We start from the raw sequence: 14,059 nt of genomic DNA, 5'->3' as shown, positions 1-14,059 counted from the left end.
CCCAGCTTGGGGTGGGGGGTGGGTGGGGTTGTGGGGAGAGCTAGCTTTGGCTCCTCTATTTATATGTTTATCTCTCTCTGGGCCTGTCCTATGTAAATTGGGCCAGCGAGGAGTAGTTGTTTGTTTTACCTGAGGTCCTCACTCTGGTCCTCGGACCTTCTTTTGTTTCATTTTCGTGGGCTTTTCCCTTTGTTTTGTAGCCACCGCCATTTTGGACTCATTTTCCCTGTTCTACCTGCCTAACAGTATCCATTAGATCCTCCCAAGCTGCATAGTTTAAAGTTAGAAATTGGGAACAATCGTGATCAGCTGTTTCATTTTCCTTCTTAGGAAGGAAAGTGGCAGGATTTAAATGTCCACAGACTTTAAGCTTAGTTACTGGTCCCTCTAACAACAATGACTGATATTTAAGAAACCTACTGTCTCTCATCCAAATATTAACCTTAGAATTTAAGATTCCATTGACATTATGAGAAGTCAGGACAGTAAGATTTCGTCGATTAATTATTTTTAAAGCTTCAGGTGCTAATAAAGCCGCTGCCCCAATTACTCTTAGGCAGTGGGGCCACCCATGTGAAATTACATCATTTTTTCTGCTTAGTTAAGCAATAGGTTGCTGGTGAGGCCCTCGGGGTTGTGTCAAAACTCCCAAGGCCACACCTTTTCTTTCAGTGACAAACAAATTAAATCCTGACCCTGTGGGCAAGCTCAATGCAGGAGCTTGCAGGGGGCCAGTCTGAAGAACCTTAAAAGCCTTTTGAGTATCTGGAGACCAAAGCAGTTTGTCTGTTTGGGCCTGCTGAGTTTCAGCTATAAGTTTATATAAAGGCCGGGCAAGTTCCCCATAACCCGGAATCCAAATATGAGAGTAGCCTGTGATTCCCAGAAATCTTCTCAATTGTCTTAAAGTCATAGGTAGGGGATGATTTGGTATGGGTTTAATTTTCTCAGGGCCTATGGCCCTAGTCCCTTCTGATATGATTAGGCCCAGATATCTAACAGATTGTTGACAAAGCTGAGCCTTTTCTCTTGATGCCTTATGACTGCAGCCTGCCAGAAAGCTTAAGAAATCTTCTGAGGCTTGCGAACAAGCTTCCTCTGTCTCAGCACAGAGCAAAATATCATCTACATATTGTAATACCACCGCTTCGGAGCTATTAAAGTTTTGTAGATCCCGTGACAAACTTTGTCCAAATAAGTGAGGACTTTCATGAAATCCTGGAGGCAAAATTGTCCAGGTTAACTGAGAAGCTGGCTGTTTAAGTCTTCAAAGGCAAATAGAAATTGACTTTCCTCCACCAAAGGCCCAGAATAGAAAGCATCTTTCAAATCAATTACTGATAAATACTTGGCTCGTTCAGGAATTTCAGACAATAGAGTATAAGGATTAGGCACCATGAGGTGTAAAGGAACTACAGCCTCATTTATTATTTGTAATCTTGAACTGCTGCTGCTGCTGCTGCTAAGTGGCTTCAGTCGTGTCCGACTCTGTGCGACCCCATAGACGGCAGCCCACCAGGCTCCCCAGTCCCTGGGATTCTCCAGGCAAGAACACCGGAGTGGGTTGCCATTTCCTTCTCCAATGCATGAAAGTGAAAAGGGAAAGTGCAGTTGCTCAGTCGTGTCTGACTCCTAGCGACCCCATGGACTGCAGTTTGTTTCCAGGCAAAAGTACTGGAGTGGGGTGCCATCACCTTCTCCGAATCTTGAACTAGTCTCCATTTACCATTTGATTTCTTTATACCCAAATTGGGAGTGTTGCATGGACTGTTACAGGGAACTCATAGTCCCTGCTCCTTTAAATTTTTGATGATGGGTTTTAACCCTTAACCTCAGGTTTCAGTGGATACTGCTTCTTATGTGGAAATAAGTGGGACTTTGAGCTTGACAACTACAGGAATAGCATTTTGTGCTCGACCCACAGATTTTCCATCAGCCCATACTCTAGGATTTACATTTTATTCAACTAAAGGGAGAGAAAGGGAGGGCTCCGTGTTTATGAAAACAGAGGCGTGGACCTTGTTCAGTATATTCCTCCCCAAAAGGGTTGAGGGAGACTCTGGCAGAATCAGAAACTCGTGTGAAAATAGCCCAGAATGTCAGTTACAACATAAAGAATAACTGAAATAATACCTTTTGGCTCGTCCAGACAGTCCCATTATGGAAGTGGATTGGGAAGGAAGTGAGCCAGGGGCTTCAGTAAGCATGGAGTAAGTTGCCCAGTATCTAAAAGGAAATCAACGGCTTGGCCCCCCACAGTTATTAATACCTGGGGTTGCTCAGGTGTAACAGGAGCTTGTGTGGGGACCCCTGGGCACCTTCAGTCCTGATTGTCTTGAGAGTCTGACCCCAGGTGTCATTATAAGAACACAGTATTTTAAGAGAAATCTCCTTTTAGATTTGAATAGGGAAGGGAAAAAAATATCACTAGTTTGTTTCCTCCTGCTGCTTAAGAGAGATTAAAAATGTCTGATACTTGCAGCCTATTTCCTCCATTTGGAGACTCCTGGCCTTCCTGCCTGTTACCCTCTCAACATCTTGTAATAAAATAGACATATTTTCGACTGTGGTTTTACCAAAGACTTGAATTGTGTGTATGTGTTTATGTGTGCACACACAAATGGATATTTCTGGTCTCAGCTCTACCAGGGAATAACGGAGGTATGACATTAGATCTTGTGAAATAAAGGCATTTCTTTGAGAAATGGGAAAAGAAAAGAACATTTAACATGATAAAACCAACAAAATGCTTCATTCTTTCCTTTCAAAAAAAGAAAAAAAAAAAAAAAAACTCACCTAGTTTAACCGGTTAGTCTAATGGTCTGTTTTCTCCATTTTCTATGATCACTGAAAAAAGTGAGCTGTGCGGTCCCTTTGTGACTTTTCTGTGCAAATGAGGAAGGATGGGCTGGATTGACCTGGAACCTTCCAACAGAGCCTCTCTCTTCATAATGAAAAAGATTGCTCAGATCATATTTCCAAGCTGACCCCTTTCAATGTTTTTTTGTACCAGTGGATGTATATTTACAATTCTGCATTTTTAAAATATTTTACTGCAGTCTTATAATAAAGAATTCCCTGCTTGGTATCAGTTTGACCCAATCTTGAAAGAAAAGTTTCTTTTGCTCAGATACATGACTGATGTTCCTGGTCTTAAATGGGATGGGCAATAAGGACAAACTTGGCCCACTTGCCCTTCAGCCTCCCATTTCATTATTCAGTTATACCCGGTTCTCTTCACTCAGCTCAGACCTTCTCATAAACAGCTTCTCTCTGGGCCTGAGGGATCCCACTTGTAACATGCAGATGAGAGACTAGACTGGAATGTCTCAGCGTGAGCAACACTGACCCCTGAAATGATTAGCCAAATTGGCTGTGTGTCTGTGTGTGGCAGTTCTGGTTTGGAGGGAGTTTCTGGTGGTAATGAGAATTTTAAATAGATCCCAGTCCTCCCTGAATGAAAAACGAAAGGGAAAACTGTAGGATGGAGACAGGATCACAGGCTCAGAATTAGATGACTTCTATGAATAAGGCTAAATCTGAAGGGAGATTTTATTTTACGTCCTGACATTCAGACCTCCACTGGCTTTCATTTGTTCTTGGGTCAAAAGCTTGACTCCTCGCTGTTTCTCCACAGCCCTCTGTCAAGCTCAGGGCCCTGTCATTGTCTCCAGCCTCATCCTGGGAGTTGACCCTTTGCTCATGGTTCAGCCTGTCCTGGTCTCATTTCCCTTTTCTGTTTCCAAATACCCAAACCATTTCTGTCTGACATTGTAGTTCCTTTCTCACCGTGCCTCAGGCCCTTTGTAACCCTTCAAGTCTAGGCTCAGGGAGGTCTCCCCATCCCCTCTTAACAGTCTCTCTCATGTTACCCAGGTTTATTGCCTCTGTATCAGTTGCCATCAGCAGAAGTCAATGCCCTTCTTCATGGGTTATTTTGAGTCCTTCCTGGTTCCCCTCTTTTTAGGGCTCATAGTGTTCCTCTTCTTCCCAGCATGGCTGCAGTACCTGTTACTGGAAATGTCTTTAGATGACAGGACTATGGGTTGGGCTGAATAATCCTCAGGGAAAACCAAGAGAATAGGGCAGGTGATGAAGATGTTTCCCATGTTCTGGACATTTCAGTTGTAATTGATCTTTACCCCATGTGACTACTTAATTACTCAAAAGATGAGCCAAGAAATATGGGAAGTCCTGAAAAGCCCTACAGAACTGGTGTCCTCAAGCAGTGGTCTAAGATGTCCCCATGTTAAGTCTGCTGGGTTTCGTCCTCTGCAGCCCCCAGATCTAAGCTCTGTCCATCCAGGACCAGTCACCATCGTGGATAGCAGCTTTGCCATCTAGGGGTTCATGTGCTCCGTGTCAGCGTTGTGATTTCAGTGCGCTGAGGATGAGCCCCTTGCACCCCCCAAGAGCTAGAATATCTTCCAAGTAGGTGTGGGTGGAGAAAACAGGAGATAGTGGGACCTGGAGACCCTTGCTTTGAGACTTCCTCATCTCAAATGCCTTTGTACGTGGACTCCATAATGTCCCCAGGTGGTGGCAGACTTTCACAGGAGGGTCAATATGTTGATTTTCATACTGCATGTGCAATGTCCTTTGGGTGGTAGCTCATGGGCACTCTTGTGATCCCCTTTGCCAGGAAACCCCTGTGTGCTTTAGTCTTGCTTAGTCCCATCATCAGGGAGGAGAGGTAGACAAATGCAGAAAGCAGAGGGAACCCTGTGGGGTCTGCAGGAGGGTTGTGGCAGTACTTGGGGGCATCAAGGTGAGCCCAGTGAATGGAGCGTGAGCCCATCCCAAGTGTAGTTGCAGAGACAAGTGTGTGGATCTGTTGGAAGAGAATGTCTCCATTCAGGCTGGAGCACCTGGAAGCGGGTTTGTTGGAGAGCCCGCATGGAGTGGTTTGAGGTTCTCCTGCCTGAGCTTGTGTTCCCCAGGACAGCAGTGCTGAGGCTAACGTGTGCCTGCACAGGTTTGATTTGACAACTCGTGACCACACGTGAGCAGCAATGAAGGACGTGGAATTGAGCCAAGAGAAGTCTTTTTCCCTGTTAGAATGGTTGCCTGGGCTGAGCCTGCAGACACCTGTGTGTGCAGGAGGATGGGAGCCTTGTGCTTGAGGGGCTGGTTCTAGCAGTTGCCCCCAGCATCCACTCCATTCCCTGGCTTATGTTGGCTCTTTTAGCAGGCAGGCACTGTAGAGTAACAGGGAAAATCTCAGGTCATTTTTTGCATCAACTTTGGTATCATTTTGTACTTGGGGTTGCCGGTGCAGAAAGGTTCATGTGCATTTGGGACGATGCCAAGAGAATCTGGAGTGTTTCCTTGGAAGATGCCGAGTTCTCAGTGGGCCATGTGCATCATTGGAATTATCCCTCTTATTCATAGTCTTTGGAGATTTCAATCTTTGACCTGGATCACTCACTGTAAATGAAAATATGGTGTCTTGTATCTGTGGATCCTTGGGTGTCCTCCTTTGTATTTTGCCTCATGGATGAGCTATCAGGGCTTGGAATGCTTTGTTTGTATAAGAGGGTTAGAGGCTCATTATGGGAGCCATGTTGTCTTAAAGTCATAGGTAGGGGATGATTTGGTATGGGTTTAATTTTCTCAGGGCCTATGGCCCTAGTCCCTTCTGATATGATTATGGGAGCTCTGTTGGACACCATGAAAGTTTGTAAGTTTGTTTCAGTCCCGCTGGGAAAATAGGAGTACTAAGGTTAAGATCACAGAATGTTTGTTATAAGGTGGTCCTGCTCAGTAGGGATCTCTGGGCCCAACCTGAGAGGAGTTATAAAGTCCTGTGATGTCGGGGAGGATGGCTCCAAAAAATCAGAGGGCAGCGATGCCACAGTGATCTGCAGCCTGGAGGCGTGTCCTCTAGAAGATGCAGCTGCAACTGTCTTGCTGCCAGGCTGGGTTCTGTGTTATCCACTCCTGTCCCTCCCAAAATAAGCACACATAGAGCACAGTACAGAAGACACGGAATCTTAACTGCAGTGTTGATGGTAATGTAAATGGTTCTGCTATGTTGGATAATAAAATGGAAGTTCTTAACAAATTAATATAGAACAGGCCTACAGTCTGTCAAACCCATTTCTGACAGATATCCAAATGAAAAGCAATCAGTTTCTCAGGGATATGTCCACAGTCCCATGAGTGTGACTGGATTTGCAGTAGCCAAGGCATAGACACAGCCCAGATGTCTCTTGACAAAAGAATAGGTTACAAAAGTGTGGTATAGAAATATTTATTATATACTGTATATTCATGAATTATTTTTCTCTGTATATAAATATAAATACCAAGGATCCTGCATTTATGCCAGAATGAATGAACCTAGAGAACATTATGCCAAGTTAAATAAGCGTGACAAAGGAGGACAGACACTATGTGGAAACTAGACTTGTCAAATTCATAGAGCCATCCAGTAATTAGGCTGTTACCAGGAGGTGGGTGGACGGGGAAATGGGGTACTGGTAGTCAAAGAGTGGAGATTTTCCGTTGTAAAATAAGTAAGTTCTGGGGATCTGAGGTACTGCATGCTGCCGGTAGTGTTTCTATATCTTTGAAATTCGCCCAGAGAGAAATAATACAGTGTAGTCATAGGTGGACGTGTAACTTCCTCGACTATAATAATTATTCAGTGTGTGAATCTATCACATGATCACTTTGTACACAGTACATTTATACCATTTTTGTTAGTTACACCTTAGTAAGGTGGGAAAGAAAAAGAGAGTTGGGGGGCGTTGCTTTTCTCCTCTGAATGGTGCTCAGTCTAGGGTTCACGTTTCATTGATGACACCTTTTGCATACACATGTGCTGGAGTCCAGCTCCAGCAGCCAGGGTATCAGCCTGAAGAGATGAGTGGTGTCAGCGGAGAATGATGCATCCTTTGACTCAAGGTACAGGACTGCATGTTTATTTCAAGCTTCAGATTCTCTTTTATACTTTGACAAAAGCATTAGGTCAGAGGTTTTGCATTTTCAGTTTCCCCTCACCCAGATTTGTTTTCTCCATAAAACATTGTTGCCCTTCAAACAGAGTTTCTGCTTCAGCGATTCTCTCAGAATCCTGTTTACTTTGACTTGTGATTACATTGTAACTCATGCTTATGTCTGGGCTGCAAACCACGTTTCCTCAGTTTATTTCTTATCTTTCTAAATCCTGTTTGCCCCTAGCATCCTAAGCTCACTATCCCCTAAAAAGGCTTCTAGCTATTAATATCTCTGAAATTCCTAATCTGTATAAGCTATAGTAAAACATGCTAGCACTACCACATTCCTTAAATTTTTAGCTTCCAAGTATTCTTAATTATTTCTAAACCGTACATTCAGCAAACTTCCATTGCCAAACATTTCTCTCACAAATAGGTCTCAGATGACAATCCTTCCCATGGCCTCAGGCTGTGGCTTTCGTGCTCATCCTGGAACTCTCTTGTAAAGATCCTTGAACAAATGTCAATGGTTAACTTTATGGATTATTCTCTGGCCGCAACTGCAGAAGGCTTTGTGCCTTCTCATGTTCCTCTCAAGGACAATAAGCACCTTAATATTCTTTTCAGTCAACTCAACTGAGGAAAGGAAAAAACAAGTCAGAATCACAAGACCTAACTCCTTCATCCTGGGTCTGTGCCTGTGGGACAAGGAGAGGAGGTTGGGGCCATGCCTCCATTTTGCCTAACGTGGCTCCCGACACACGTTTTGTACTCTCTGACCAGAGATTCCCCTTCAGATAGTTTTTGTTGGTCTATAGTTCGAGAATGTTTAAGATGGCCCAGTTGATTCCAGTCTGGATCCTTCACAGAGCATCAGGACTCTTGAGTCCTCGCAGTCCTGAGGGCTGAGATCTGGGCTGAGGATGGGGTTCTCTGTTCTGAGTCGGGGTGGATCAGGGCCTGCTGTGTGACCTGAAGGAGATTGCCTGGTCAGCGGAGGTGCCTCCTGTTGCTGTGTACATGAGGCCTCAGCAGGAGGGGAGTGTGATCCGAGGGAAAGTGTGGGAAAGTCCCGTGTTGGTCACTCTGCGGAAGTTGACTGTCCTGAGTCCCTCCTGAGACATTGGCCACAGGGGCCTGTCTGTTCCTCATGGTGAGGGCTTCCCTGTGTGTGTGTGGTTGGGGCTCAGGAAGGGGATATGTTGACTGTAAGCATTAAACAGCATGTTTTCCACTTTCATGATACACCTCTGAAGACTTGTGTTGCCTGAGGAAGCCCTGAAGTTAAGAGGAAAGAAAAGGAGTGAGGCATGGCTCTTACTCAGGTAAGGTCATATTTAGTCTGTCCTTCCTGAAATGCCCTTCTCTGGACTCGCTAATCGTGTCTGACTCTGGTGTGTCCTGTGTGACTACTGTACACGCACAGTCACCTGGGGCCTTCCCTCAGGCCCTGTCGTCTCCACTTAGATCCCATCTCCCCATGACCCGGTGACCAGGCCCTTGTGAGGAGGCTCCCCTGGGCACCATCCAGGGCAGGGCTTCTCACCCATGGGTTGGAGAAGGGGTCTCAGTGCTGTTGGGCAGCAGGGATTGCTTAGGGCCCATCTGGATGCGCTCTCTGCTCTGTCAACCAGGGTAAGGAAACTGCACGTGGAATAGCTGGTAAAATCTGGGAATCAGATCAATTGAGCCTGTCCTTTCCCTTTTGTGTATCTTGACATCCTTGTGAATATACCTTACATATACACAAAGAGTTATTTCTGAGTACTGTGTTCTGTTCAGTTGGTTTATTTGTCTGTTTTTATACCAGTACCACATCACCTTGATTACCTTGTAATAGGTGTTGAAATAGAAAGACCTCCATCTTCCTTCTTCAAGAGTTTTGCTGTTTGCTCTTTGAGTAGTTCTATGACTTTCACCATGTTTTATTCTGCTTCTACAAAGATTGTCATGGAAATTTTGATAATGAGTTAATTGGTTGATTGATACTTTGTGGTTATTAAAGAATCTGTTTTGATATAGCATGTTTCTTTTGTAATCTTTATGATTTATACTGATGAAACTTTGTCATGTGGGAAAGAAGATACATTTACTGCTTTTTTATTTGGGGACCTTTGATTTCCTTTTCTCATCTAATTGCTCTAAGAGTTTCATTGCTTTGTTGAACTGCAGTGCAGAGTGTGCGTCCTTGCCGCCTTCTTGACCTCAGAGGAAAAGCTTTCATTCTTTCCCCATTGCTGTGCTCTTTTCATAATGGCATTTATTATGTTGATGTTGGTATAATTTATTGTCTGTAGTTTGTTGAGTGTTCCATCTTGAAAGGTTGTCAAATTGTTGCCGAATGGTTTTTTTCTGCATCAAGTTGATCCTGTTTTTTTTTTTCCCCTTTAATCTGTCAGTGTAGTGTGTCATATTAATTGATTTTTGTGTGTTGACTTCTCCTTGCCTTATATGAATAAAATCCACTTGGTCATGGTGTCAGATCTTTTTATTTATTTATTTCAATTATTTTAATTGAAGGATAATTGCTTTACAGTTGTTATTTTCTGCCAAACACCAGCATTAATCAGCCATAGGTATACATATGTCCCCTCCCTCTCATCTTCCTCCCTATCCCACCCCTGTAGGTTGTTAGAGAGCCCCTGTTTGAGTCCTTGAGTCAGTCAGGAAATTCGCATTGGCTCTGTACTTTATATATTGTAATGTAAGTTTCCATGTTACTCTCTCCATACATCTCACCTTCTCCTTCCTCCCCTCCCACCTCCATCTGTTCTCTGTGTCTGTTTCCCCAGTTCTTTTTAATATGTGTTGAAGTTCGTTTGCAAATATTTTAATTTTGCATCAGTATTCGACAGGGGTATTGGTTTCTAGATTTCCCTTCTTGTGTCTTTGGGAAATCAGCAAACTATTAGAACCATGCTTGCTCCATAGAATTAGCAGGATTAGTGGTAATTATTCTGTAAATGTTTGGTAGATTTTGGTCCTGTATTTTTCTTAGAGGTTTCTGACTACTTTTAAATCTCTCTAGTTATAATGGGCTTCCCTGGTGACTCAAATCATAAAGAATCTGCCTGCAGTGTGGGAGACCCAGGTTCTATCCCTGGGCCGGAAGATTCCCTGGAGAAAGGAATGGCTCTCTAGTCCAGTATTCTTGTCTGGAGAAATTCCATGGACAGAGGAGCCTTGTGGGCTACTCTCCATGAGGTCACAAAGAGCCAGACATGACTGGCTGGCTATCACTTTCACTTTTAACACTTCTCAATTTTTTATTTCTTAATAAGTAAAATAGTTTGTATGTTTCTGAGAATTTGCCAGTATCTCCTATATTCTGTCATTTATAGTCATTATCAGTCATAGTACTTCCTTATCTTTTTGACCTCAGTTGTAATCACTCCTGTTTCATATCTGTTTTTAATTATTTGAATCTTGTTTCCTCTTGTCCTTAGTCAAGGTGGGGGTTCTCCTATACAGTTTTTTCAAAACATCAACTCTTGGTTTGTTGATTTTTATATTTTTCTACTTTCTATTGTATCTCTGGTTTAGTCTTTCTTATTTACAGGTTTCCTTCTGCTAAACTTGAGTTTAGTTTGTTTTCTGTTTTCTGCTTCCTAGAGGTCTAAAAATAGATTTCAGATTTAAGATCTTTTCTTTTTTGTACTGTAAGCATTTAACAGTTCAGACTTGCCTTTTAGTACAGTGTTCTCTGTGTGTTATAAATTTTGTAATGTTGTCTTTTCGTTTTCATCCATGTATTTAAAATTTTCCATGTGATTTTCTTTCTTAGACCCGTTTGTGGTGTAAGAGTGAGTTGTTTAATGTTCACATTTGAGGAATTTTCTTTTTTTCTTGTGTTTATTTCGTTGTTGTTAGGGAAGATACTTTTATGGTATCTGTCTCTTAAAATGTTTAATTTTGGCCCAACGTGTGGTCTCTCATAGAGAATGTTTTCTGTGTCCTTGAGATACATGTGTTTTCTGCTTTTCTTGGGCCGTGTGATCTGTACATGCCAGTTCAATGTTTGCTTCATTTTTCTGAGATATCTAATGTTAGATGTATATATATTTTTACTTGTTACAGCTTTTGGTAAATTGACCGTTTTATCATTATGCAATATTTATCTCATTGCGCTTTTTTTTCCCTCAGTTTATTTTGTCTGATATAACAGTCTCCCCTGCTCTCTTTAGGATGGACCTTTTCCATCCTTTCACTTTTCACCTGTCCATGTCCTTAGGTTTGTGAGTACTACCTGTTTCAACTCTCTGACAAACTCTGTGTCTCTTGCCCTGGTTTATTCCTCCTATTAGTTCTTCTAGTGGCCCCTGCTCCTGTGCATCATATGGTGGTGAAAGACAGGCACCCTGAACAGCTCCTTTCATGCCACTGTAATTTCAGAAGGAATGTATTGAATATTTCCTTCCTATCATGATGTTTCTTGGGATAGTCTTGCTTAATAACTATATTTTTTTCATGTTATTTTTTGCCATGATTTTTAATTCTCCAAGAAGTTTTTTTACTTTGCTATTGTGATATTTTTTTTGGTCATGATCTAATGACTCTTCTAATTTCAAATCACTGTTTTATTAATGGAAAAAAAAAAAAACAAAGAAAGTCTTTGGCTTCTGTTAATGCCTTGCTATGTAAATCTAAATGGATAAGATTATATTTGTATCTTTGTATATGGTAATTTTATTATGAATTGGGTTCAAGTATTCTTTTTTTTTTTTTTAATGTTTTTACCAGTTTTCTTTTTGTAGCCTAGTATAGAATCCTGTTGACAAACTCAGCTGAGTACAGAGGATACATTTTTATCGTCTGAAAGATGCTGAAGCACATGTGAATAAAAGGATGATACAAAATTGTCCAAAAAATCTGTCAAAAGTCGAATCCTCTCATGCCAGTTAATTTTTTATAGATAAGCATGCATGCATGTGCGAGTCTATGGTTTAGATAGAAGACATCATGATTTTAAAACTACATATCACCTTTTTTTTTTTCAGTTGAAATTATGTTATCAGTATAATTTGTGGCCTTGAAATTTTCTAAACAATCCAGTTAGTGTTTTAGTAGTAAATTACTAATAGTTGTGTTTCTGTATCCACGTCTATAATGACCTTTCATGTCATTCCACATTGTTCACTTTGGACTCTTTTTTTTTTTTTTCATATTAATACAATATTTATTTGTTTTCCTTCTGTCAAACCCTGAGCCCACCACTTTCCCCAGGCTGCCTGAGGAATTATAGGAAAGGGAACATAGTGGGCAGATACAGGAGAAAGAACTATAGGAGGTGTAAATAGCTCCTTCACATCAAGAGGAAGATGAGCTAAACCACCATCAGGCAAAAGAGCCCCATGGCCTTTGAGAGGGCCAAGCCCATGGTGTAGAAGAGCTACTGTTTCAGAGAAGGGTTCCTGGCCTAACAGTGATGAAGCTCTGAAACACAGTCCCACTTCTAGCCCTAGAGCCAGCCACCCCTGCTGTGGCAGCTCCAGCTCCAGGGAACTTGGCTGCTGTGTAAAGTCCTTTGAAATGGCACTGGTTTGGAAGCTCTGGGTAGGAATAAGTGAGATGGTCCGAGGACCTGGGGCTGCCAAGCTGCTGTGGCTCTCATCAGTCAGTGTCTCTGGTCCTTCACCACCTCTGTGGACAGTGATCACTGAACAGTGGGGAGGTTCTTCCAATCAGGGAGGGGGTAGAGACTACTTTGGCACAGGCGTCCATGTTCAAGGGATGAAGCCCTGAGGCCCAAGAGCTGCTCCCCCTGCAGAGAAGACAGAGGGGCAGGGAAGAGGCTCACCTTGGACTTCTTTCAAGTTTTCTTTAGGAGCCCTCTGTCAAAGGACTTGTAATGTTCTCTGTATTACTTCACTGTTAGATGCTTAAGCTTCAGTTGCTGAGCCCAAGCTTCTGAGTTCAGGTGCTTCATGTAACATTTCTTAGTTTCTTGATCTGAGTCGAGTTTCTCAGAGTGTCTGTGACACAGGTTTGTTCTGTAAGGTGGGAACAGATGGTCCTTTATTGAGCTTTTATATTGATGACAGGTTCTTGCCTGTAAAGTACTTATGTAATGTTTAGAGTAATACTACAGTAATTTAGAGCAACAGGAAGCCTTGAGACATTTGGCCCTTGCTGCTATTATCAACATCATACCTGAAAATTTTGACCTTTCCATTAAAAGTGCCATGGACTTTGTCATCTCTGAAGACACCACTCATGCTGTACCTCATTGAGATAATGAGTTGCATTCACTGGGTAGAACATAATATCTGACACTTCTTTTGGATATTATGTCAAAACAGTGTTGAGCTTTATTTTTATATATTTCATGGATTTTGAACAATGATGAAAAATCCTTATTAATTGGAGGATCTCATAAGGTCTTAGCAAATAAATTAAAATTAGAGATCCATAACTTCTCCAGATACCCCTGCATGGATCTGTTAGAACACAAGCTTCAACCAAGTCAATCCATACCCCTTACTACCCTTTCTCTTTTGCGTGAAAATGAGAACTTTTCATGGCCCTTTTGCTGACATGTGGTTTCATTTCAGGAACAACTGACCTCTGAGGATGTGGCCATCGAATTCACTCAGGAGGAGTGGGAATTCCTGGACCCTGCTCAGAGGGCCTTGTACAGGGACGTGATGCTGGAGACCTACAGGAACCTGCTGTCTGTGGGTGAGGATGACTTCCTTCCAGAGCTGCCCTTGGGTATCTGCATTTTCCCTGTGTGCCGTTTGGAAGGCCCTGATGTCTTCCACCTGAGAGTTCTGGTGACTGGGGCATGACACAGCTTCACAAGGTTAAACTGACCCTCTTCAGATGCTGTGTGTGTTTCATGTCACATCTGAGGTTGTCCCAGAGCTTAATTATGTACAAAGCTCACTGGGAAATGTTAAAAAAAAATATCAAAAAACCCGATTTCCTATTTTCTTCCTTTCGACTTTTGCTCAGTGTTTAAAAAAATCCACAGCACTTTAGATTTCTTTCTTCTGATAACTCTGAATATCTATTTGTTTGTTTTCACTTGCTTGTTTACTTCTTTTTGGCTGCACCATTCTGCATGTGGGATCTTAGTTCTCTGACTAAGGATCAAACCCACACCCCCTGCATTGGAA

General features: G+C 42.4%; 1 protein-coding gene across 9 annotated transcripts in view; it reads left to right on the top strand.

The window, feature by feature from the left end:
- Positions 1-14,059, top strand: part of LOC120871952 (zinc finger protein 665-like) — a 385,017-nt gene that overhangs the window by 360,060 nt on the left and 10,898 nt on the right. For 8 of the 9 annotated variants that reach the window (XR_005723140.1, XM_040252013.1, XM_040252015.1 and 5 more), the window contains one exon: positions 13,493-13,619. Coding sequence is in view for 8 of the 9 variants with exons in the window: in XM_040252013.1 (XP_040107947.1) it covers positions 13,493-13,619 (127 nt within the window). In the remaining variant the exon portion in view is untranslated. Of the gene's footprint in view, positions 1-8,192; positions 8,267-13,492; positions 13,620-14,059 lie in introns of those variants that run through there. The other variant, XM_040252017.1, reaches the window with a different exon arrangement.

This window comes from Oryx dammah, unplaced genomic scaffold, assembly GCF_014754425.2.
Source record: "Oryx dammah isolate SB20612 unplaced genomic scaffold, SCBI_Odam_1.1 HiC_scaffold_13, whole genome shotgun sequence".
In the NCBI taxonomy this organism is placed as follows: domain Eukaryota; kingdom Metazoa; phylum Chordata; class Mammalia; order Artiodactyla; family Bovidae; genus Oryx; species Oryx dammah.
This window is presented reverse-complemented; position numbering and strand designations above follow the sequence as displayed.